The 26,317-nt window shown below is 39.9% G+C and overlaps 1 protein-coding gene and 1 long non-coding RNA gene across 2 annotated transcripts in view; both read right to left on the reverse strand.

Annotated features, from left to right (window-relative positions):
* Positions 1–6,120: 6,120 nt before the first annotated feature.
* LOC118477657 lies at positions 6,121–8,819 on the reverse strand. The gene is made up of 2 exons (XR_004858528.1): positions 8,607–8,819; positions 6,121–8,089 (listed from the first exon to the last, which is right to left on the reverse strand). It is a non-coding gene; the product is annotated as an uncharacterized LOC118477657 (long non-coding RNA).
* Positions 8,820–8,856: 37 nt separating this feature from the next.
* The window catches only part of LOC101846134 (UBX domain-containing protein 4), a 21,638-nt gene continuing 4,177 nt past the window's right edge, over positions 8,857–26,317 (reverse strand). Inside the window, exons 5-14 of the mRNA XM_005097954.3 lie at positions 25,088–25,206; positions 23,944–24,064; positions 22,786–22,903; positions 21,509–21,563; positions 20,572–20,741; positions 18,812–18,931; positions 17,842–17,944; positions 15,751–15,873; positions 12,313–12,527; positions 8,857–9,091 (exon numbers count right to left, since the gene is read on the reverse strand). Of these exons, the coding sequence (XP_005098011.1) occupies positions 8,959–9,091; positions 12,313–12,527; positions 15,751–15,873; positions 17,842–17,944; positions 18,812–18,931; positions 20,572–20,741; positions 21,509–21,563; positions 22,786–22,903; positions 23,944–24,064; positions 25,088–25,206 (1,277 nt within the window). The 3' untranslated portion in view covers positions 8,857–8,958. The remainder of the gene's footprint in view (positions 9,092–12,312; positions 12,528–15,750; positions 15,874–17,841; positions 17,945–18,811; positions 18,932–20,571; positions 20,742–21,508; positions 21,564–22,785; positions 22,904–23,943; positions 24,065–25,087; positions 25,207–26,317) is intronic.

Below are 26,317 nucleotides of genomic sequence, written 5' to 3' on the forward strand. Positions count from 1 at the left end.
TAATGCATATTATATAGATTATGTTTTAAGGAGTTTGAATTATAGTTTTTATTCAACTGTGTTTTACTATTAAAATAGTGTAGGCCTGTTCTTGAAGTCATCTAGTTTAACATCCTTTTTAATAGTAGCTTTGGAAATTCCTTTTAATTTTGTTTCACCTAGTAATTTAATATCATTTTTTTCATTTTTGAATGTGAGCTAGGCCTCCTAGAATGTGAGTAATTTAGATTTTAATGTTATAAATTCATCCATTTTATCTCCTTTTAATTCATCTTTAAATTTACCTGGTACTTCACTATTTTAATTTGAATATAAGAAGTTATCCTCAGGATATTCTGAAGTATCAAATAATTCTAAACTTGATTCGTTTTTTATATATATTTATATAAAGGGTGATCCTTTGGAAATATTTTACTTATATCTAATGTTTTATTTTTTTTATATCTGCAATTATGTTATTAGGAGTGTTGATAGATAGTACAAAGGCATCAGTGCCACTGAATAACATATAATTATCAGGCCAAACTTTTTCTATTATACCATAGTAGAATTCATACAATAATAATTTAGATAGATCTACTATAGACTGACGTAAATAAATAAGTTTATCTAATTTAACAGTACCCTTTTTACTCCAATACTGCTACTAAGTTATCATTGAATATTACTGAATCTTAGAACTTAGGGTTTTGATTTTTTCTGAATTATTTCTTCATTATTAAATAATTCTACTTCACTTCTATCTCTAGTGTTTTCCTTGCTTTTTCCAAAGAACACATTATTCGATTCTTTAAATAAATCCTTCTCGAATTTTGTTTTCTTTAGTTAGAGGATATTTATGTGTCTTACTTTTAGCTTCTTCGGTATATTCTAAATCACATTCAATAATACAACTTCTTCCCTTTGGAATAGCTTTTTTGTCAATCTACAAATGAAATATAATAATCTGGGTCGTACTCCCATTGAAAATCTCCTACTGGAAGAGGTTATGACTTTGCATAGCCATATAAGTTATTAGCATGTAAATATAGTAATTGATTATTCTCATCTGATTTATCATATCTTCTACCTAATACTCCTGAAAATCCTCCTCTTATACCATTCTCAAATAGCTAAAACATAGTTTTATATTGAAAATTTTCAAGTTTAATACCTGTACATTTTAATCCAGCTTGCTATGTTAATCCGGGATTAATATAGCAATAACATGGTTCTATTGGATGGTTATTTACATCAAAACTTCTAAATTGTTAGAAGGCGTCAGCTAATAATAGAACATCTGTCTTTAAATATGAATTATGATAATCCTTTAGTGTTTTATTACATTCATAATAATCCCAAACCTCTTTAGCTTTTTTATATTCATTGTCAGTTATATCTTCTCTTCTTAAATTAGAATACCATATTGATACTCTCTTATAGTTATACCATTTGATTATATATTTATATAGGAAGTTATCCTTTGGGATATTTTATAACTTTTTATCTAGTTGAATAGATTTATTTTTTTATAAAGGGTGGAAGTTAATTTTCATTTAATTTGTTTATTGAAGTTATATTTTCTTATATAAATATGGATAAATACAATTTGATTTTAGGTATGGTTATGTAAAGGGAGGGGGGGGGCTCTCGTGGTCTAGTGGTTAAGGTTTTGCCTCTCATTCAAAGATCCCGGGTTCGAATCTGAGTAACGACGGAAAAATGTTCTTTTCTAAAATTGTCTCCTTTCATCTGCCTACCGGCTCTCTAGCAATGTTTTGTCGTCTTCTTTCGTCTCCATTTTCTGCCACACCCCCTCACCCCTTTTGCCCTCATCTGGGCTCCTGACTCTTTCTGCAGCCTTTCTACCGCTACTCCTTGGCTCATTCTTACTGCCGTCTTTCTGCCACACCCCTGATCTTATGGTAGGAAAGATCTACACCTAGCCTTCTCGGACAAGGGCGAAACCTCTCAGAGGTCTAGTGTGCATGTTGCGCATGTTAAAGATCTCTTCGTGGTCTAAAATCGATTAGGGCCAAATTCAAAATTCCCTACAAATTGAAAATGTAGTGTTTCATGTGCCCATATGACTTAATGCAGTTGCGAGCGCCGTAAAACACGTAGTTTATTGCACCCCCCCCCCCCCCCCCCCCCCCCCCCCCAAGAAAGAGAAAAAAGAAAAGAAAAGAGGAGAAAAGAAGAAGTCCGTCTCCGAAAGGACAAAGCCAAATGGGTTGAGAGCCTTATATAAATTCTAGGCATACAAATTACCCGAGATTATTAAAACCCAGTTTGGGATTCGAACTACGGCCATTCGCTCCGTAGTCCAGCATGATCAAGTGAACTAATGGGACGACGTCCGGAAGGTCTGTTTACTTGCCTGCGCTGGCTGTCTGCCTGTTCGTCTGTCTGTCTGTCTATCTATCTGCTTTCTTTTTAATATATCTCTAATGTAGATGTTTAAAACGGAGCCTCGTTTCTGACCCCCAAATAAGGGGTTGAAAGTCTTGACAATAAATAGCAAATAAGGCAAAAGTAAGCCTAGTACAATTTTGAATAGTTAATTGCTGAAACTGCTCATTGGGAAGGAAAACATAAACAGTTTAAATGGTGTTTCAAGGATTTTCTAGATAACCTTAAGAAATCATCATAGACATGGTTTCATGAGTGAAGAGAGAACAATAATATCTATTGATCTTTGTTGACGTTTTCAAGGAAAAAGCAGCACGAGTTTAAACATTGTAATGTTATCCAAGGAAGGTTGGCGAGATTTCCAAGAAGTAAACACAACATTTCAGACTATTAGCCTACTTTTAAACTTTTCTTAAGAAAAGCAAGAAAATTTCATAAAGAAACATAGAAAGGAAAGTTAATGGTTAAAGCAAGCCTTCGATTCGCGCGCAAAGATGATGGCCACAGAACCAGGCCTAACTCAAGGAGCTTAGGCCTATAACTACCAGTTAGTTATCTATCTTAATTTTGACTTCATAACGATAAGGCGCAGAATTTAACGATTGGGCGCACCAAAAAATAATAACCTATAGGCATATGCGCAGGCGCGCTGTGCTCTTAAAAACGGAGAAGGCTTTTGTAAAAAAAAAAAAAAAAAAACCCACCTAAAATAGTAAAAACGCAAAATACAACAATTCAAAAGTTCTTTAAAGGAAAGTCATGAAATGATTGGTTTGAAATTTTCCTTTCCTTTTATTTTAAAAATCTAAATTTTCCACTGTAACTGAAACTTGTAACCTTTCTGTAAACATTTTTTTTCCTCCTACAGAGTTAATTTCTTTTTTTTTTAATTCTGGAATTCCGAGAACCAATGGTCAAAATGGATTATGTCCTCCTTTGGACTCGACACATTTTTAACGCGTCGTTCGTAATGTTCAAAGAGGCCAAACACAAGGATTCACTCCACCATGAGTACCAAAAGCCACACAAACTACTGTACACCTTACATTACAGTGTGGAGCTGTTTCCAGAGACGTCACATTACATGTAGGGGGGTGAGGTTGCCCAAGTAGACAGCATTTGTGGAGTTGATATAACCTGAAAGACGAATATGGGCTTTGCCAAGGAACCAAAATGTCATAGAGGAAAAGTCCACGCTTTTCAAGACGATCGAGGAATCATGAACACATTGCTATCCTCTGATAGTTTCGCGAACGGGAAAATGGTACAGTCGTAGATGAAGATCTGCCCTGAGAATGCGGACAGTTGAGTAGGAAAGTCATTGCTGCAGACATCGTCTACGGACAGACATCTAATTAATGGGGCTCAGCTACTGAATTCTACACCCTGGTGACGTATAAAAGTACTAAAAGGATGCAAACGTCGTATGTTTGATCTGAAATGGTCGTTCTGTCAGGGCATTTTTAATTCTGATTCTCTACAGGTACTGAGGAACCATTTCCACCCTCGACATAAAAAAGGCCTTTAGGGGCACTTTATTATGAGTTTAATATTATTTATGTACTTTGTGCGAAGCTTAGAAAATGAGTCGTCGGTGAGGAAATGTTCAATAGAAAAAGCTCTCTGCTCTTTACTAATCTTAACCATGATCACAACAGGCAAAGGAAACTTGAGAAAAACCATCTGCAAACTTGTGTTTGGCTGTTAGTCTACTGTACTGACCCCGTGGTTTTATGCGCCCCACGCAATTTAGCAAAATTTGATCATTTTTGCATAATTTCCGACGTTTTTCCTCTATCATTCTTTGTTAAAATTAACAGAATCGCACAATTTCCCATTTTTGGGCTCAGTTTGCATAATTTCAGAATTTTTTTGGGGTTGTTGCATAAAACCGCAGACTGTGGTATGCAATATGGTCCAATCGTTAGGATTTTTAGTTGTAGGCCTTATGCAAATTAATGCGCCATGCTACAAAAATGGGGACTTAGCTGAAAATGTGGGGGGGGGGGGGGTATGTGCTGTGTAAAACAAAACTATTCAGTGGATTTTTCTAAAATGAATATCACACAAACTCCTTTTGACTTCCAGATGTTCGTACAAATTGGAAGTGCAAAACTTCAGAGTGGAGGAAAATATTGACAAAAAAAGTTGTGAGCCTACCGTTTCTTTGGATCCCCTGTATACTCCCGTCCCCGTGGTTTTATGCACCCCGCACAATTTAGCGAAATTTGATCATTTTTGGCATAATTTCTGATTATTGTCCTTCATCACTCTTTGTTAAAATTAACAGAATCACATAATTTCACATTTTTTGGGGCTTGAGTTTGCTTAATTTCAATTTTTTCCCCCTTTATTTGGCGTAAAACCACGGGGACAGATACTCTGCGCCGATCGTTCCGAGGATAGAACAAAAGGGACACATATTTTCAGCGCACTTGTAGACTGTTCCGTTGAACCAGATCTAGATTTGACAGGTTGGGTTGTTGTTTTTTTATATTAGAGGTTTTTACTGCGCTCGCAACTGCATAAGTAGCGCCAAGGGGTTGGTGTCAACAGAGAAGTCGTCACAGGGAATCAGACTTACTCAGCTCACCTCTCTAGCTTCAATAGCACAAGGTCTGCTTCGACTATCAAGGCACCCCAAAATAGCAGGTCACAAGGGAGTGACAAACATACAAAAGAAGTAGAGGAAAATGACAATAGTAAGGATCAGGAAAGAAAAAGCAGCAGTTCCCTGTTGTAGATCAGGCACAGTTATGAGCGTGACATGATGAATCAGCCCATTTACAATTCTACTACATGTATGCTTGAACGAGATATGTCCCCCCTTTGGGAATGGCCTAAAGACACTACAATTAGTGGCAGTGCCCCCGGGGGGGGGGGGGGGGGTTGGGTTGGGGTTTACCTAAAAGGGTCATATTGTGAACAACCTTCGTGTTGTAAATTCCAACATGTTGTCTTCTACTTTTTTGGATGAAGAGCTTTTTAATCTTGGATAGCGCTCTTCCAAAATTAAGGAAGAAACGATATGGCGCGCAAATGCTAGTTACTTTCCTTTTTTAAAACCTCAATGGCGAATTCTTCACACAGCCTGTCTGTGATTATTCGATTTTCATAAAATTTAACTTTTAAAAAAATCCCATACGGGAGATCGGTTGCATTTATATAGCGGAAACCAAGGCATTGTTCACGTTAAAATAAAATATGAGAGTAACCATGCTTCTTGAACGAACGCGCGCACGCGCACGCACACACACACACACACACACGCACACACACACACACACACACACATTCACACATGCACGCGCGCACGCACACACAACACAGAAAGCACACTTCTCATTCAACTCAGTAACTACAATCTGTGGATTTTTTTAAAAACCAATTAGGCCTGTTGCTGACTTTTTAAAATACTTTACAAACTCAAATTCTGCTCGGTGAGCCTGTGCGTACGTAGAATTTGGATCGCTGATTTCAAATCGGCGTAGAGAGTGAGAGTAGGCCGTGTCTCTGTGCGCTTGTATAAATTGTATAGATTATTTCTATAACTTACCGCGCCGAGTGATTAGGTGACAAATCAGCCGCCAACTAAAACACACTGGAAATTGACAAGCGCATTCAACACACCCAAATATAACAAAATTGGCAAATTGTAGATCTCTCTCTCTATATATATATATAAAAAACATATTATATATATATAAAATACAGGAAGAACCTGACAGGTGAGCTTCTTAACATTTATTTCTTCACTTCTTGAGTTTCAAATCATTTTTGCATACATACACGATAGAAATAGAATAAATTGAAAGAAACAAAAATATTCTGACTGTGATATCACCAACAAACAAACAGCTAGATTTATCCACATATCCCTGGAAGCGTACAGCCCCTGCACAAAGTGATCACAATTCCCAATGTACAGTCAAAACACTGTAGTAGTAGTAGTAGTAATAATACCTGCACCTATTTTGGGATGAGCATGAAGTTGGTTGTGCAGTGGGGCTGGCACAATAATTACAATGGGACAGCACCAAAAGCCATCTACACATAGGCAGGCATACATTATGTGGTAGACTGGTAGAGTCTACAGCAGACAAAATTTGGCCAGTCTTACCTCCTCTAGGTCTGTCTCGTAAGTTTTCCACACACAGGGAAAAACAAGTTGCAACAAAAAAAACACAGTTGGCAAATGGTGGTGTAGTGTAAAGGCGCTGCAAACAGTAGGCCTATAACTATAACATAGGCGTTCCTTTACCAGCACGCTGTGGTGGGCACCAGTCTAGTAACCGAGGAAAAATGCTTCCAAAAATGCAAACATGTACATAATTGACATAATAAAAAAACTCAAACACAAACACACACACACACAAATCCCACGTCAATGACTTCCAGTAATAATTGCTAGTCGAGGATGTTTTATTTTTTAATGCATACCTACCAGAGACAACATTTTATTCTGAAGACATCATGTACTTTTTTCATTGGTCAAGTTAGGCGTCCACCTTGGTTTTCTCCTCTATTCTCAAACTGGACAGAGTTTAACCCACTTTGAGCCATACTGGCCTTTCCATCATGTTTCCACTGGCTTTCCCATTGTAGAGCCATGCCGGATATTACCAGTTTGGCACATCCACCTTTAGTGCAGACTTAGAAATTTAGAACGTTCCACTGTAAAATTAAATGCTGACGTCCTAGGTCTTTTTGTATGTGAAATTTTGCTGAAATGCGTCGCATAGATTTAGAAAGCAAAAGCAATTTCTTTAAGACAAGACACCCTCTGTACCTCTGAAAAACACTGACATAATTCGGTTGTGGGAAGCCATCAGCTGGCAGCCATTTTCGTTCTGTTGTGCTGACCTATTTATGGTGCTAAGATAAACAGAAGGTTCCACTGTACCCGTCAGCTCCAGCTGGGAGCCTTAATCACGATTCATTCAATTATTGGACATTGACCACACATGTTCCTCAGGGACCTTCTTACACTCTTGTTTTGATGCTTTTATACACTCCTGGGTAGGTAACAACACAACAACAAACAACTCATTCATGCAGGCATCAACAATGAAAGAGTGGGATGGAGAACCATAACCGCCAATATCTGCGCTTGAAAAGACACTTGATGATGATGATGATGAAGATGCATTAAAAAAATTCAAATAAAACGAAAATAATACCACACCTCAAAAACATAAATTACAAAAGTTCCCACAGCTTGTGAAAGAGGTGAGGTAAGGTAAGCTTTGTGTTATTCCTCTTCAGTTAAGAACCGAAGCTGAACCTCTGGGAAGGCCTACACAAATAAAGTTCCTCTAGTTCAGACCACAGTACCATCTGGGCATCAATTTCACTTCAGATGGTCAGTAATGAACACTAAATACCCACCATTCTAATTCTACCTCCATTCAGCATCTCATACGCAAGTGTCAAAAAGAAATTTCATATGGAACTGAACTACCTATTATACTATAATATCCTCAAATAACAAGCCAGAATTTCAGTTTCACAATAGGAGGGAGAAAAGCCTCTCTCTCACATCAAGTCTTTCTCAAAAATCTTCGAAGGCCACTTATGCCAAATAACCCTCCCCAAACGCAAACACAGACAAAAATTATAAGCAGACAGGTTTCTCCTGAAACTGAAAAGGTAAATTTTAAGTTACGGAGCCTTTAAGTTATAGTAGGGCCCACTTTGCCTTCTTGTCTCTATCTCTACCTTACTTATAAATGTAGACACAGGACATAGGAGTCACTGACAAGAAGCATGGAGTCGAACAATTCAAGCTATTTTATGAATATATACAAAAATTACGCCACCCCGCAAAGCGACAAAAGGAAAGGAAACTTGTAACTCATTTCATTCGACAGTGAGACAAAAATGAAACAGTTCTCACTAATATCAGGTCTGCGGAGCCCTCTACTCTCACCCGCAAAGCGACAAAAGGAAAGAAAACTTGTACGGTAACTCATTTCATTCCACAGTGTGACAAAAATGAAAGTTCTCACTAAGAAAAATCAGGTCAGCGAAGCCCTCTACTCTCACAACCTGCACAAGAAGACAAGCAACTTGGACCGTTGGCAACTGACCAAGCCCCATAAAGAGATCAATGCTTCCACTGAGGGATGTCTAAAGCTAAGACGGTTGACCTAAAATTCAATGATAACAGCCATCATTAAATTTAAAAAATAATTTTAAAATGTGTAACACAGAACACATTCAAATGGAGAGATGAAAACAATTTGCAGACATAAATTAGTTTGTACCTTCAATTGAAAACAGCATACCGTCATCATTACTCACACTTCATCATCTTCGCCATAGTAGTAATTGTATGCACCAAATGACATGACACAGCCCCTCTCCTTCTCCTTCGTCACAGCCCCCCCCCTCTCTTCCCCTCACACACACACACACCCTCCATCTCTCCTCTCCCTTTGCACCCCCCCCCCCACCTCTCCTCTCCCTTTTCGGGTTACTCCCCCCCCCCCCCCCACCTCTCCTCTATTCTTGTTCTTCTCTCCCTCCCCCACCCGAAACCTCCACAAGATATATTATTAACAATTATCACATCTGCTGAGTAGAGTTTCCATTCCAAGTGTTCTTGTCATCAGGATCTTCATCGTCCTGTGCGTTGTGGAAGCGGTGGATGGCTCCTTCTTGCCGACTTGAAGCGGCAGCTGCTGACCGTCTATTAGTGCTGTCGAAGATTAGACAAGATAAGATAACATAACGATAACAAAAAATAGGATAGGATATGACAAAACAAGACAAGAATGTGATATGAAAAGATAAGATATTGATAGGACAAAGCAAGACAAGATATGATATGAAAAGATAAGATTAAGATAAGACAGGACAAGACAAGACATTACATGAAAAGATATGATAAGATACTGAAATATAGGACAAAACAAGACATGACATGATATAAAAAGATAAGATAAGAAAGGGCAAAACAAGAAAAGATAAGACAAGATATGATAAGATAATACTTAACAGGGGGGGGGGGCCTTCACTGGCTAAGTGAGTAGTGAGTTCAAACTCAAAAGTAATGTCAAGCAAGTGCCGATGACACGGGGATCAGATGGGTGGTCACTGGGGTGTGTCCTGTAGCAAGACACGACAACTCTAATTTAAAAAACAGGGTGCTGCCCAGTGGTGACCAGAAATGGCATGCTTGGGAAACTGTTCTGTATTCGTGTAGTATTGTGTATGTAAACTGTACAAAAACAATATGTTATGTTTGCCATTGTAAGCCAATTTAAATAAAACGTAATTTATTATTTATTACTTTATTACTATTTATCGTCCCTGTGGGAAATTTCCTGTGGCTTACTTAACTGGAATGGCAAAAACACACAGATATAACATGATGTATAGAATTCAAACTGTCTATATTACTTTCAAAAAAAGAATGTCAATGTGAAGAGAAAAACAAAGGGTGAAAATAATGCAACGTGTTACATCAGAAGCATATCTCCAAAACCACAACCACAAGCAGGAATTTATCACAGATTTTGAAAGTCATATATAAGTGTCAACATAGTGGGTGGTTGGCGGGTGCTCTGGTGAAGTTTGCTCCTTCTTTCCTGTCCAACATCTATCATCCTGATCTTTCCATTTTCTTTTTCAAGTGTTTGTTACTCTCTTGTAATACCTCTAATCTTCGGCAATAAGATGGCCTAATTGTGTTGTAAGTGTCATAAAACAGTCACTAGAACTAGAACAAGAAAGTTATGACTTATATATGTGTGTGTCCCAGCTGTTGACAAAGCTATTTATTATGACCAATGGGGTGAAACGGTAAAAAAAAGTCGTACCAGGTCAAAAATTTAGTTCCATTAGAAAACACCTGCTGAACCATTTCTTAACAAGATGTTGCAAGGATTTTATAATATTTTAAGTCTAAATATTTTTTCACTTATTATTTTATTTGAAACAAGTTGCACAGTCCATGCCGGCTTTAAGTACGGTCACCAGGAGAAAGCATAAGCGTGCTTAACGCCGAAGCGTGCTTGAGTGCGAAGTAGACATAATCCAGAGATTTTCATGTAGAAAATTTCTCGTGCTATTTCCCTTCGTAAGTAGGCCTACAGTGGTCCCACAAAAGTGTGCTCTGTTAACTGTTATTTTTATCCGCTATGGTAGCTTTTGTTTGTTTGTTTTGTTTTTTGGTTGAATGGGAAATGAAAACTTAATTGAGACGGCCAGTTACGATACAGCACACAAGGCCTACACACTGCCTGTGTGTACCACTGCCCGCTGTGCCACATTCATACCACCGCCTTCATCCCACCTCGCGCATGATAAATAATCAGGATTAATGGATAGCGAGGGGCAAAGGTGAAATCGCAGCCAGCCTCCCTTTCTCGTCTCCCCGACTCTCTTTGCATCTTTTTTGTCAGTGTGTAGCTTTGCCCTAGGCTAGATCCTATTTCCACGAGTGCGGCTGTGTGCATCTCTCTGCCTACCTCTCCGTGCGTGTGAGTGTGTGTGTCCATCACTTGCGTTCTTTGTGTTCCACTTAACCCACTCACTGTGTTCGAACTTCGATGGGTCATCATGAAAGTATTGACTGTCTTATAAATGAAGCAGGCCCGAAGCCGAAGTTACCATGCTTAAAAGCGCATAATTTATATAGCAAAAATTCGGTAAGAGCCGTTTAGCGTGCTAGAGTCCGAAACGTGCTTTATGCCGGAGTGCTTAAACGCCGGCACGGACTGTACTTCACCAAAGGTTAAAAATGTGGAAAAAACGGGGTCAACATACTAATGTAAAAACTGTTTTTCTCCAAACTCTGTTTTTTAAACCCTGTTTTACAAAAATGTGGCATTACAACTATAAAACTACTCAATATATTTGAAAAATGTAAAAATTAGAGTGTATTCAGCATTGAATTTGCAGCAAGAATATAATAATGTTCTTATTTCAATCAAAATTTCTGACAACTGGGACTTTTCTCCAGGCACACACATTCGAACATCTTATGATGTGCAACATGAGGAAAGCAAAACATACCATAACTAGACTTAGAGAATGGAAATTCACAAAAGGTCATTGCAAAATTTTCTCATTATTTCATATTTGTGAAAAAGCCGAAATGCAAAAAATATTAAAACGTCCACTCAAACACAGCCAAAGGAAAATGCTGATTGGGAAAGAAGGGCATTAGATTTCGTATGCTTGATTCATTTAACTTTTGAACATGTAAGGGGAATTTGCAATGCATGAATTAAAGAAGGAACCCCCCATCCCCCCAGGATCTCAAACCCTTTCTTGTTAACAAGAATTTCGAGTTCAGTTGACAGGTGTCTGTGGTGTAGCAGTAGGCTCTTCACTGTCAAATGCAGAAGACCCAAATTCAATTCCTGAGTGCGGAGAACTTTTTATCCAAAGTTTCGTATCTGGACTTTTCCCGTTGAGATGGTGTTGTACAAGTATCCTACTCAGCCGGGGTTGACCCCGACAGGCAGGGTAAAAAGCCTGCCTCCTAAATTATCTAAATTGTGTTGAACGTGGTGTAAAAACCTACACCCATCTTTTAAAGGGTTCAACAGCTTCATGTTTAAACAAAGTCTACTATATATACATACAGAATAAAGAACTACTGCAACATTTGTTAACTCTTTATAGATCAGAGGGGGGGTAAACCTACTACGCCGGGGCCCTTTCAGAACAAAAGTTAAAAGTGACAAAAGCATCACTAAATTGGTCATTAAATAAAAACAAGTAAACCTATTTTGAAAGTTATCCATTTAATGAATGAATCCCCGGTAAAAGAAACCTGTTTTAGGAAATTGCCGAAAAGTAATTTGGTGTGGAACTCTTTGTAAAGGAATGTGCCTGAGCTGCTGTTCTGACCGCGAGCCGCTGAGAGCAACTTGCTGGAGATAAGCAGGAAAGGAGACTGGAACTTACTTCCCCAGGCTCCTGTCTCCTCCTGTGGCAGACGGCTCCGGCACACTCTTGGGCTCTTGTGCCCGGGCCGGCGGGGCGGAGGGTCCCGACAGGCCCAGGAGGGAGGCGATCATGTTCCAGACAAACACAAAGGGAGCGAACAGCAGGCCGGTGATGCTGGAGATGCTGAGAGAGCTGTCGTCGGACCCACGGACTCCTTGCGTAGACATGTTGCCCTGAGGGGGGGGGGAAAGAAAGTGCACTGTACTGTACAGACAAGTTAACCCCTTTACTGTCAGCGAAAAACTTGCACTTGCCAGTAAAATAATACAGAGGAGAGGGGAAACACAGCCATCTGTGCGGACCAGTCCAACAGATCTCCAACCACATTATGATGGAGACTATAAGCAGACAGACTATAGGATGGATCCTGAAGAAGGGGGGGGGGGGGGGGGGGGAGAGCAGAGATGGACATGTTCCGACTGCAGTGACCCCAACACAGTGGACAAATAAGACAAGTAAGTAAGTAATAATATTAATGATAATAATAATAAAAACAATAACAATAATGATTGCATTTTTATAGCGCCCACCATACTCAACAGCATACTCTATGCCCTTTTTTTTACAACCATTACAATTGAGTCACAACACGGTGGAATCAGGCGCTTGTCAATTTTGAGGCATATGGAGTTATTGGTATCATCTTAAAGTTAAAGCCCGAGCATTTGCCTTGCTCTCAATGTAAAAAAATATCATTTATCTTGGATACAACTCAAGATATTGGCTACTGAAGGAGGTGGAGGTCGCCTGATTTCAGAGATAAAATTGGCGAGAAAATGGCCGCCAAAGTTGGGTTATTTCTCAGAGTCCGTGAAAACTGAAAATATACATCTTTTATGTCTTTTATCAACATTTTTCTGTAAAATCATGGGTGCCAGTGAAAAATTTTTCCAGCCCTGAAAACCCAGTCCAAAATTTTCCCAGCCCTGAAAAAAAATATATGAAAACTCTTCCTTCCTTGCCGTCTGTATGTTGCTCGTTGAACCATTTAGTTGCCTTTTACGATGCATGCTAGGGTCCAGCAGTGAATACCATTCTTACTCCTTGTCCACAAGGAGGCAGAGTCCAAGCTCACACTTTCTTAAAGAAGGCAGTTATGTTGGTGGTCTTAGTTTTTTTTAAGGGTCTTGGAGATCATGCACCAGGTTGTTCGACTTTCCTACAACACACAGAAACTTTGACATCGTCGAAAATCTCATCAAACCATTGCCAACACCACTTATTTTTTACACTTTTCTCCAATTCCTCCGTAGAGGCAGGTCTATCTAGAAACTTCATCTTCAAAAATCAAACAGAGCTTGCACAGATCTAGATCTAGAAATCTATTTGAATTTATTGAGGTTGACGGTAGCAGACCTGCAACTCTATGAAATGTAAAAATCAGGATTTTCGAGTAAAAAAATCAGGATCTGGTGAAAAAAATCGGGATCAACGGCAAATCAGTTATAAGCGGTACTGGGGAAGGGGGGGGGGGGTCTCCTGGTTGCCTTTTATGAGGCAAGTATGCAAGAGAAAACTTTTGCAGGAATAAGTTCACGTTTGGGCCTCTTAATAGAGGGAAAACTGAAAGACAGCATTACTCGAGTCGGAGTTGGATAGACTGGGGGAGCGCAGGTTGCAGTAAAGTTGAAACTCGTAGTCGTGAAAATAGCTGACACATAACTTGAATCATCCATGCAAAAAGCCCACGTTTTCATACAGTAACAACGTTTGACTTCCATAGCATATACACTCAAGGCACCCCCCGAAAGAAAAGATCGCGCCAAGGTTGTTCCATTTTTTCCCCTTATTCCTTTACTTTGTCCTCAATTAATACATGTATCACGGCACGAACTTGCCCAAGTGTCAAAACAATACCCCCACCCCCTCCCCCCGGCCGTCCACACTGGTTAAGTCCCGAAAAACACCTCGAAAAACACCTCGACCAATGCGACCGGTGTGAATGAACTTTGTTGACCCCGACAACCGACGGTCCCCGACACACGCGCTACTCACACATACGAGGTCATTTCACGTGAAGAGAATGGGCGTTTGAATGTTCCACTGACAGGTCTTGATGATGGGCCCGACTAACCAGAACTCAGACGAAGGTTGCTGTTAAAGCAACGGCAGAACAACGAATAGATTATTCTTAGGCCTAAGTCATAATTGTACAGTAATCAGGACACCATCGGAGAATTCTGGGTTATAAAAGCGAAAGTAGATCTTGAGCGTATCCATGTCGGAATTCAAAATAATGTGCGTGAGGCATCTACTAGATTCGGCATAGATGCTTTAGAAAGTAACGTTCCAAGTTCCTGCCGAACTTTTCTGTATTTTTTTTTCCTTTTTAAAGACCCGATGCAACCCGGAAAGTGATGCTGTAAAATTTTGTCAGCCCGGATTTCCGGGTTGGGCCCGGAGGTCTGGCACCCATGTGTAAAATCTACACAGAAGTCTGTTCTTTAATGGACATGAAAGGTGTTGAGCCAAAAAAAAAAAAAACTCAATAAAAATTCCCAAACCGGCGGAAAAATTTCATTTTCTTCACTTTCATTATTTTGACATGACGAGCGCCTGATTTCACCATGCTGCCTCACAGTTCATGAAGACTGGCCTCTTTCTCTAAACCCTATGACCTCAACAATGCTCTATTCTGGAGCATTTAAAAAAAGAGTTGCACAAAAACAAACGCCTCAATACAAGAAATTCATATATATGACATGTTCGGCAAACACTCTTCCTCAGTGGGTGGTTGACAGGTGCTCTGAATGGTTTACTCCTTCTCTCCCATCAAACATTTTTCTTCCTTTTCTCTCTATTTCATTTTATGATATGTTATCTCTAACAACACAACATAACAATTGTCCTCCCCCCCCCCTCCCTTTCCACCCTCAATCAAACATATTTCATCCTTTTTTCTCAATCTTATGACAACGCTACAATTGCCCCCCCCCCCAACATCCCTCCAATCAAACATATTTCATCCTTTTTTCTCTAATGACAACACAACAGTACAATCTGTCCCCTTGGTTTTATGCACCAAGCATAATTTGGCAAAATTTGATCATCTTTTGCATAATTTCTGATTATTTTCCTTTACCATTCTTTGTTAAAAATTAATAGAATCGCATAATTTCACATTTTTGGGCTCAGTTTGCACAATTTCAGAATTTTTTCTTGCATAAAACGACGGGGACAATACAATAGCCACCACCCCCCCACCCCCCAAAATATAAAAAATTAAACACATTCCATCCTTTTTTCTCTATCTCATGACAATAAACAGTTTTTCTCAATCTCATGACAACACAACAATTGCCCCTGCCCCCCCCCCCCCTCCCACCATACATACATACAGCAACCAACCTTCCATACAGTAAGTAAAAGTAAAAAAACACCCCACAAAAAACTCACAGGAATGACCAAGATGGCTGCCGACGGCGCCAGCTGAAGCTCCTGCAGTGTGGAGCTGTGGTCAGCGGGCGTGAACGTCCGGCGAGGGAACGTGGTGGACAGCGACACGTTGCAGCCCATGTGCTGTGGGGACAAGTAAGCAGTGAGACCTTTCATTTAGCTTTGTATTAAGTAAGAAGCTATACGGGCCGACAGAGGAACTGAGGAGGACGGCCCAATTTATGACAGATACGAGACTTCAAGTGTGATGCGAACGAGAAGAAGAGAAGAAGTTTTGTATTATTCTTTCATGTGTGTAGATCAACCATTGTGCGTTAACTCATGGATCGATAAGAAAAAGAATAGGCTTTGGCCGCCACCCGGGCAAAATTCAAAATTTATAACCAACTGAAAATGTTTAATGTGTCCCGTGAGCTCATATGACCTAATGCAGTTGCAAGTGTCGTAAAACACTGACCAAAAAAAAAACAACTAAACAAACAAAAAACTCATTGAAGACGTGAAACCTGGTCATTCAAACTCTTGAAGAAGAATCTTAATTTAGTTATCCATACACATTTTCCAGTTGTTTTTTTTGTTTTTTTTTTATAGTAGAGGGTTTTATGGCGTTCGCAACTGCATAAGGTCATATTAGCACCAAGGGGTGGGTGTCAACAGAGAAGTCCTTACAGGGAATCAGACTTACTCTGTTCACCTCTCTAGCTTCAACAGCACAAAGTCTGCTTTGACCATCAAGGCACCCCGGAAATAGCAGGTCACAAGAGTGACAAACACAAAAAAGTAAAGGAAAATGACAATAGTAAGGATTAAGAAAGAAAAAGCAGCAGTTCCCTGTTGCAGATCAGGCACAGTTATGAGCGTGACATGATGAATCAGCCCATTTACAATTCTACTGTGCTTGAACGAGAAATGTCCTCCCTTTGGGAATGGCCTAAAGACACTTCAGTCAGAGGCACTGCCCCGGAGTGTTGTTTTCTTTTTATCTGAAACTTGCACAGGCAGGCAACAACATGTATATTAGGAAATGTTCAATGTTGTGGTTCTGGCTTGTGCATGTAGGTTCAAAATGACCAACAGCATTGCCTTTCTTTTGTTTCCGGTCAGACAAATGTGTCCGATACGTCCTTAAAGGGTTAAGAATAACTGTTAGGATTAAACAGGTAGGCCTATGCACAGACTCATATTTTTCATTAATTAAATAAGGACGCAAAATCTCAAACTTCTCCCCTCTAGAAATAGTGTGATGGGTATAAGTTGATGGATTTGGATAGCTACATAATAATAACAATAACAACCATAACTTAACAAACACACAAAGAAATCTCAACTTGAGCTGAGAAAATCAAGCCAACGTGGGAACAAGCAGCGAGATCTTCACTTAGTTTGTGTTTTTTCATGTGTGTAATTCAACAATTTTTCAATAACTGGTTATTAAACAAACCACAGATGCAAGGACTCAAATTTCTCCCATCTAGAAATAGTGTGATGAGTACAAGCTGACGGACTTGGATATAACCATAACAATAACAATAACAACCACAAACTGAAAAAGCACCCAAAGACATCTGAACCTGAGATGACAGAAATCAAGCCCACTCCAAATTTAACGTCCATCTCCGAAAGGACCAAGCCAAGAGGGAAATTCGTGTAAAGTTCCTTTCCCAAGGACACAAGGCTCGGAGGCTCGATCCCCCGAACCTGCAATCTCCCGATTACGAATCCGGTAGCCTAACCACTAGGCCACCGATGCCACGTGGCTGTCTTTGACAGTTTCGAAGTAATTAAATTCAAGCAATAGCACACACACACACACACACACACAGAGAGAGTGAGAGAGAGAGAGAGAGAGAGAGAGAGAGAGAGAGAGGGAAGGAGGGAGGGAGGGAGGGAGGGAGGGAGGGAGAGAGAGAGAGAGAGAGAGAGAGAGAGAGAGAGAGAGAGAGAGAGAGAGAGAGAGAGAGAGAGAGAGAGAGAGAGAGAGAGAGAGAGAGAGAGAGAGAGAGAGAGAGAGAGAGAGAGAGAGAGAGAGAGAAAAGAAATAGCAAACAAAACGAAGACCTCAAATCAGAGAAAGCATCTAGAGCAACAGACCTCGGTGATGAAGCGGTGAACTGAAGCAAACGTCTCCGTAGCCGTGAACTGGTGGTTGACAGACGACCCGTCGGGCTTGCGGAACTGAATACGAGCAAACTCACTGTGGTGGACAAAGATAGAGGAAAAACTGTGAATTTCAACATTACAAATGTTGGTCAATACTTGGGAGGATGGTGGGTGCTCTGGTGTGGTCTGCTCCATCTTTTCAGTCAAACATCTATCGTCCTTATCTCTCTTTCTTTTCTTTGTACGCACATCTATAATAATACTTCAAATCTTTGGCACTTACATGGCCGATTTGTGTTGCACAGTGCAGTAAAACTCTTACTACAACAAATCAGGTTCATTAAAAAAAAAAAAAATCATTAAATGTCTCTTTGCGCTAAGCAGTGTGAGACGTGAGGGAAGTTTACAATTATAAAAATTGAAAAAAATGTAGAAAAAGAAATTCTTAATTCAAATGCGTCATAAACAACCATTTTTGTTTTGGTAAGAGATTTTAATGACACTTACAACACAAAAAGGTCATGTATATAAGTGCCGAATATTGCAGAGTAGCATTCAAAGAAAAGAAATAGAGACGGGGACATTTATTTGACAGGAAAGAAAGGGCAGACCACATCCATCAGATCAACGACCAACCCCATGTTAGTGAAAAAATAAACTAAATCACCAGTGAAATAACAAACATTATCACCAACACCCAAGTCAGTGACATAATCAACAAAATCACCAACCCCCACATCAGTGAAATTGATATTGTAAACTAAATCACTGACCCACCTCCGTATCAGCGAAATAATATACGATATCACCAGGGAAATAATAAACGGTATCACCAGTGAAATAATAAACGGTATCACCAGCGAAAACATAAACGATATCACCAGTGAAATGATAAACGATATCATCAGTGAAATAATAAACCATACCAACAGTGAAATAATAAACGGCACCACCGACCCACCTCCGTCTCGCCTGCTCCTCAGCCTGTGCCGCTTGCTCCTCCAACTTTCTCTTCCTGACCTCCTCCTGAGCCTGAGCACGCTCCTCCTTCTCCTTCCCAAACCGAGCCGCTTTCTCCGCTCTGTTGGAAAACAAATCAAAATGAACAATAAGAATCAAAATAATAAATCACCACTTTTATGAGCCCTTAGAGAAATTTGGCTTGTTATGGCAAGCACTATATATATATATATATATATATATATATATATATATATATATATATATATATATATATATATATATATATATATATATATATATATATACATACAATACTCCATTAACTGCTTTTTTTTGCCATTTGACATACCTTGTATGTCATGTTTTGTTTTGGTAAGTGTTTTAACGGCGCTCGCAACTGCATAAGGTCATAGAGCGCGCAGGACACATTATTTGAACTTTTTCAGTTGGTAGGAAATTTTGAATTTTGCCCGGGTGGCGGCCGAAGCCTACTCTTATCGATTTTAGACCACCAAGGGATCTTTAACGAGCGCAACTTGCACACTGGCTCTCTGAGACTTTTCGCCATTGTCCGAGAAGGCTAGGTGTAAGTCTTTCCTACCAGAATATCAGGGGTGTGGCTGAAAGAGCAGTAAGAAGAAGCCAAGGAGTAGCAGTAGAAAAGCTGTAGAAAGAATCAGGAGCCCAGAGGAGGGGGGCAAAGGAGATGAGGGAGTGGGGGCAGAAAGTGGAAACAAAAGCAGACAACAGAACATTGCTAGAGAGCAGGTAAGGAGGTGAAAGAAGACAATTTTAGAGAAGAAAATTTTTCGGTTGCTACCTGAATTCGAACCCGGGACCTTTTGAATGAGAGGCCAACACCTTAACCTCTAGGCCACGAGAGCCCCCCTTGTATGTCATAAAAGAGGGCAACTTACAATGGACGTCATGGAAGTGGCCAAAATTTGCCGTTCCTGGTTGCCTACACGACGTTACATGTACATTCCCCTAATCATCTGGCTCTAATTCTCCTATAGCCACAAGCACAACTTGAATTTGTATCCAGGAATAACAAAAATAAGCATGTCTGTACCCAAATTTGCTAGTATTAATCTACTGCAAGGCTTGCAAGCGATCGATAAACACATGTCTAGACTTGTAGGTGAATGCATGCTCTCACAAAACATAACAGCTAAAATGACATTCAAAAAGGTAGAAAATTTCCCTTTCAAACTTGACACTATGCGTTGGATGGGGAACATATAGAATGACAAAAAGGGAGGAAAGTGACACTACTGAAGACCCGCAGTCCGAAATAGGTCACGAGAGGGCTAAATCTAGATCATGAGGCCAATAACACTGAGACATGAGGCTGCTGTCCTTGCTAACCAACTTAGCTGAAAATCAGTGCAAACAGTAGGAACGCACACTCCCCTGGGTATGATAGGGTTAAAAAAATTAAACCGCAAAATTAATTCTGAAGAAAGTACAAAGTAGGGCCTACTTACCAGTACCCTGCAGCTTCACTGACATTATCTTTATCCAAAACGAAATTTAGAAATAAAAGAAAAAAAAATACTTTAAACAATTTTTTTAAAAACCCCGAAGATTTTTTTAAAACCCATAATTTCTGCTGCAAATTTATTCATCTCTAACCACTTCTCACATCACACGCAAGAAACAACTTTTACACGCATGTGTATATTCAAACGTTTCTCCCATTTTATCTTAGACGAGACCCAGTCTTGTGCAAACACAGCGTCATCATCCACCCCTCACCTGTCCCGGGCAATCTCCTCCTTCACTTTCTGCCGCGCCAGTTTGTCCTCCTCTCGGCTTTTTTTCAGCTCCTTCTTAGCCTCCAGGATCTCCATCTCCTTCTGCTTCTCCTTCAGCTTCTGCAGACCCTGGCCCAGCTCCCGCCGCTCATACTCCTTCTTTTTGGCTTCCTGCCCACACAACAGACATGTTCGTTTTTGACAAAGGTTTTACGGTCCTCGAAACTGCATAAGGTCATATGAGCATCAGAAAATTAGAGGTGTTACAAGATAGTAACAAACACAAAGAAGAAGGAGGGGAGATAAAGACAATAGATTTTTTTATAGGAAAGAAGGAGCAAACCACACCAGAGCACCTGCCAACCACCCACTCCCACACAACAGACATGGGTAGGTAGGTGAGTATAGGTAGGTAAGAGGGTGGGTAGGTAGGTAAGTAAGAGGATGGGAGGGTAGGTAAGTAGGTAGGTAAGTATAGGTCGGTAGGTGGCAAACTTTTTTTCCCTTGGGTTCCTGCCCACACAACAGACAAGGGTAGGTAGGTGGGAAGGTGAGTAAGTAGGCGGGTAAGTATGTTGGTAAGTATATGGGTTTCTAGGTAGGTAAGTGGCAAACTCTTTTCTTTTGGCTTCCAACCATACATCGGACAAGGGTAGGTGGATGAGAGGGTGGGTAGGTAGGTAAGTAGGTGGGTAAGTGGCAAATTCTTTTCTCTTGGCTTCCAGCCACACGACGGACAAGGGTGGGCGGGTGGGTGGTTAGGTAGGTAGGTGGGTAAGTATAGGCAAACCAAGTGTACGATCCCCGACATCACATCAACCAGGACCACTGTTGGATTTACGAATTTAAAAAAAAATTATCCACAATTACGAAACAAAAGACAAAAATCTATCATATTCACAGGCAGAATACACATTATTCAACAACCTGCAACTAACCTCTGCTTCTTTCTGCATTTTCTCATCTCGTTTCAAGTCCACCAGCTGCTTAGCTCTGAGGAGAAAAAAAAAATAGGATTGTCAATATACAAGGTGTTCGTTTTTAGTTTTAGTAAGCGTTTTACGGCACTTGCAACAAAATTAGGTCATATATAAGTGCCAAAGATTAGAGGTGTCAAAATAGAGTAACAAACACAAAAAAGAACAAGGAGAGACAAGGATGAGAGATGTTTCATATAAAAGGAGGAGCAAACCACACCAGAATATCCACAAAAGCATTCGACCTGAATTTTCTCCACAAAAGAAGGAAAGAATAGAGGGAAGCGAAGAGAAAAGGTCGGTATGTAGGTAGGTGTTTTATTCAGGGTCTAAGGCCATTGACCCATGTTGCATAAAATGTACACGTTTTACAAAAGTCACCTCCTTGAAAAAAAGAAAGAACAAAAAAAAAAGGGTGGGGGAGAAAAAAAGAACCCAGGAAGAAAAAAGGAGGGTAGGAGAGAAAGGAAGGAGAAATAGGCAATGACAAGACAGAAAAAGAAGAAGCAAAAGGAAGATAATGAAAGAAAATAGTCTGTGAGAGCCTGAAATCAACTCACACAGAAATTTCCGTTTGAGACTTTGATACAACCACATTGCTACAACGGGTACTTGACCTTGCAAATTTGTCATTTTGTAATCCAAACAACGCAGATCATTTATTAAAAGGTGGGCTGCTCCCATTCTACTTGTTAGGGTCAGCCTGGGCCGAGTGGGACACAACATTCTAGCAGACAGATGGCCACCCTTGAAAATGAAAAATTTGCCCTCACTCAGGAACTGAACCTGTGTCTTTTGTGTGGAACAGCAAAGAGTCTAACCACTCCAACTCCGACACTGGTTCAGCTTGTAAACAAAGAAAGAAAGTATATAACAGTCCGGCACCAATAACTCGACACGTCTGGGATTGAAAAATGTGTTTGACACATCCATAAGTCAGGTAAACTGATATATATATATATATATATATATATATATATATATATATATATATATATATATATATATATATATATATATATATATATAATATATATATATATATATAATATATATATATATATAATATATATAGGCCCTATATATATGTATGTATATATACTATAAATGAAAAATTAAAGAGACACCAATCAGGGAACTGTAAACTGTGTGAGCTATTCATCGTTTCAAGTTTTCCCTGTGTGCATGTTAGCTGTGCCCGACGGTAACAGAAAAACCAAAAAACACAACCACCATACCTTTCCACACGAGTCCCCAGATCCTCAGATACTTTCTGCTTCTTCTCCTCGGGGGCTGACGTGTCGTCGGCGGCTGTCGCACCAGCAACTTCTTCTGTATCTGCCGATGCTCCAGGAGCTAAAATAAAATGTAAATGGTTTTTAAAGACATTCTACGTATTTTTTGTACACACTTTGAAACAATTTAGATCATTTAGAAGGCAGGCTTCCTCCGAATTTGCCTGTCAGGGCCAACCGTGGGCTAAGAGGGATACAACATCCCAGCAGGAAGACAGAGAATCTTAAAAAATTTCTCCCCAATCAAGAATCGAACTTGGGTCTCCTGCATGCAACAGCGAAGTGCCTAACTGCTACATCACAGATGCTGGTAACACATGTCTCACGTCTAACTTTTCAGTTTGGGTAGTAAAGAGAAGTATATATATATATATATATATATATATATTGACACAACAACGGTCATATAATGCTGGGAAGAAACAAGGCAAGAAGACAGAAAAAACAGAAGTAAAGAAAAGAAGTAGAACCACCTTCAAGTGGGGCCCTCCAAGTACCATTATTGTCTAAGGACAACCTAAAAAGCTCGAAACAACAACAATAAAAAATCTCCTCCTCCCCCCCCCCCCCCCCCCCAACCCCCAATATTTTTTTTCCTAACAAAAACTCTTAATGATTAATGACAACAAAGATTTTTTTTAAATCATGAAAGAACATCAGAGAGGGAGAAGAAGACAGTACATATACACGAACTGATAAACTGGGTTATGTTTGTATCCACACACCTTGTGTACGGTGTTATATGTATCCCTCTTGTCTAATTTTAGCACAATACTCGGGACCAAAGACTTCATTTTATGACAAGTTGTAATGCAAGTACAGTGGTGTCCACTCAACTGAACATGCGTTTTTAACATCAGTTATGATAATTCACAGAAATACTTCAAATAAACTCAAATAAAAATTTACATTGTCACGTCAATTACGATAAGTTAGACACAATCTGAAGGATTAACACCCAAAAAAAATTGGGATTTTAAACATATTCCATCATGGTTCTTTGAAGGGTTAACAAAAAAAAACCCAGACAGCTCTGATTTTATTGGAGAACTCGGCAGTTACACCGACGCTGGTTCAGACTTCATGCCAGACAAAACTCACCAGACTCTGCTGTTGCTGTTTCCGTTGCTGAGGATGATGCAGCCTGCTGTTGTTGCTGTTGAGCAGGTGGTGAGGCAGGAGCTGCTGTGGCCCCTTGCTCACTCGTCATTTTGTCTTGCATCTGATCAACAAACAAAAAGACAAATATTAACCACCAGTATTCTTTAGTAAAACAAAACAACCCCACAAAAAAACACCAAAAAAAACCACAAAACGAAAGCAATCATAGCCATAAGAAAGACTACTCTTACAATTTTTTTTACTTCCACGAAAATTCCACCTATGGACCCAAGTTCAAGAATGCCCTGTTGTAAATTTGAACCATGGCCATCTACGCGTCAGTCCAGCATGATGCCAGCTGAGCTACTTAGGTGTTTTAAATTTATATATAAAGTGTCCTTGATACATAAGTATGTGCAACACGTACAACTCAGACTTTTTCCATCCACATCCGACAGGACTAGGTGCTCTATCCAACCTATTTAGGAATTAAGAGAAGAAATGACACTTGCAGAAAGGCACTGGCCAAGTAACACCCCACCCCTCCAAACCCTTCCCATTCACTTTTCTGAATTCAAGATTCAAGCTATTCGACGCAGACCTGCACTAAAAGATCTCTAGAACTGGCTTATGGGCTCCATTCTTGTCATTATTTGCAAATTGGGTCTTGAAAGCTCACAATTTTTCTTCAGCATCTGCAAGTTCTTGAGAAGCATTACTATAAATGAGAGAATACATATTTTCTTGCATGAAAATGTACTTGTGTACTCAGACACTTAAAAACGTATTAAATACATTTTTTACGAAGTAGTCAGCAGCTACAACTTTATAAAAAGATAAGCTGTTCTTGCACTTTCAAAGAGACCAAAATCCACCAACCCATGAGATGCCCTGGGCACCCTACAGTAACATTCGTCACATCACTCGTCTTTCACAAAATTCTTCTCATGATTTTTCCACACAATTCCTCCCTATATGAGGCAAGGCAAAAATATCTGCTTCTCCTCTCATCACCATAAGGTAAAAGACTACAGAGGTCAGAAAAAGTAAAGTTTTTAGTAAACAACATTTTCTGACACCATCCCTCTTTACACTATGCTTGAAGCTCTCACATAACCGTCACTTAGTAGACTTTTGGACCCACCTCAATGGCGGCCTTGACCTTGGCCAGAAAATCCTCTTGCGAGGTGACCTGTCCAATGACCTCCAAGGGCACACCCGAGTTGGCAATGAAAAATGTGGAAGGAATAAGCACCACGGGATCTGGACAGTCTTGTAAGGAAACTCATTTTCTCATCGTTTTATACATCATTATGGTGAAATCAGGCGCTTGTCAAAATAACAAAATCGAAGAAACCGACATTTTTCCACCCGGGGCAATTTTTATCGAATAAAAAAATATATATATACAGTCGAACCTGCCCTGACGGCCACCTTTATAAGACGGCCACCTGTACAAACGGCCACTTTCCATTTCCCCCCTTGCGTTTTTTTCTACATAATTTAACAGTGTATAATGGGCACCTGTCCAACGCGGCCGTAGCCACCATATTTTAACACACAACTAGGGTTGGGGCGAGCGGACGGACGGGTTCGTTACTCGCGGACTCAGTCAGAGCGAACGGGTAACGGACGGCCATGAGAGCGAACTGCGAACCTCAAGACAATATATATGTATGTATATATACTATAAATGAAAAATTAAAGAGACACCAATCAGGGAACTGTAAACTGTGTGAGCTATTCATCGTTTCAAGTTTTCCCTGTGTGCATGTTAGCTGTGCCCGACGGTAACAGAAAAACCAAAAAACACAACCACCATACCTTTCCACACGAGTCCCCAGATCCTCAGATACTTTCTGCTTCTTCTCCTCGGGGGCTGACGTGTCGTCGGCGGCTGTCGCCCCAGCAACTTCTTCTGTATCTGCCGATGCTCCAGGAGCTAAAATAAAATGTAAATGGTTTTTAAAGACATTCTACGTATTTTTTGTACACACTTTGAAACAATTTAGATCATTTAGAAGGCAGGCTTCCTCCGAATTTGCCTGTCAGGGCCAACCGTGGGCTAAGAGGGATACAACATCCCAGCAGGAAGACAGAGAATCTTAAAAAATTTCTCCCCAATCAAGAATCGAACTTGGGTCTCCTGCATGCAACAGCGAAGTGCCTAACTGCTACATCACAGATGCTGGTAACACATGTCTCACGTCTAACTTTTCAGTTTGGGTAGTAAAGAGAAGTATATATATATATATATATATATATATATTGACACAACAACGGTCATATAATGCTGGGAAGAAACAAGGCAAGAAGACAGAAAAAACAGAAGTAAAGAAAAGAAGTAGAACCACCTTCAAGTGGGGCCCTCCAA

Source organism: Aplysia californica, unplaced genomic scaffold (assembly GCF_000002075.1).
Source record: "Aplysia californica isolate F4 #8 unplaced genomic scaffold, AplCal3.0 scaffold00169, whole genome shotgun sequence".
In the NCBI taxonomy this organism is placed as follows: domain Eukaryota; kingdom Metazoa; phylum Mollusca; class Gastropoda; order Aplysiida; family Aplysiidae; genus Aplysia; species Aplysia californica.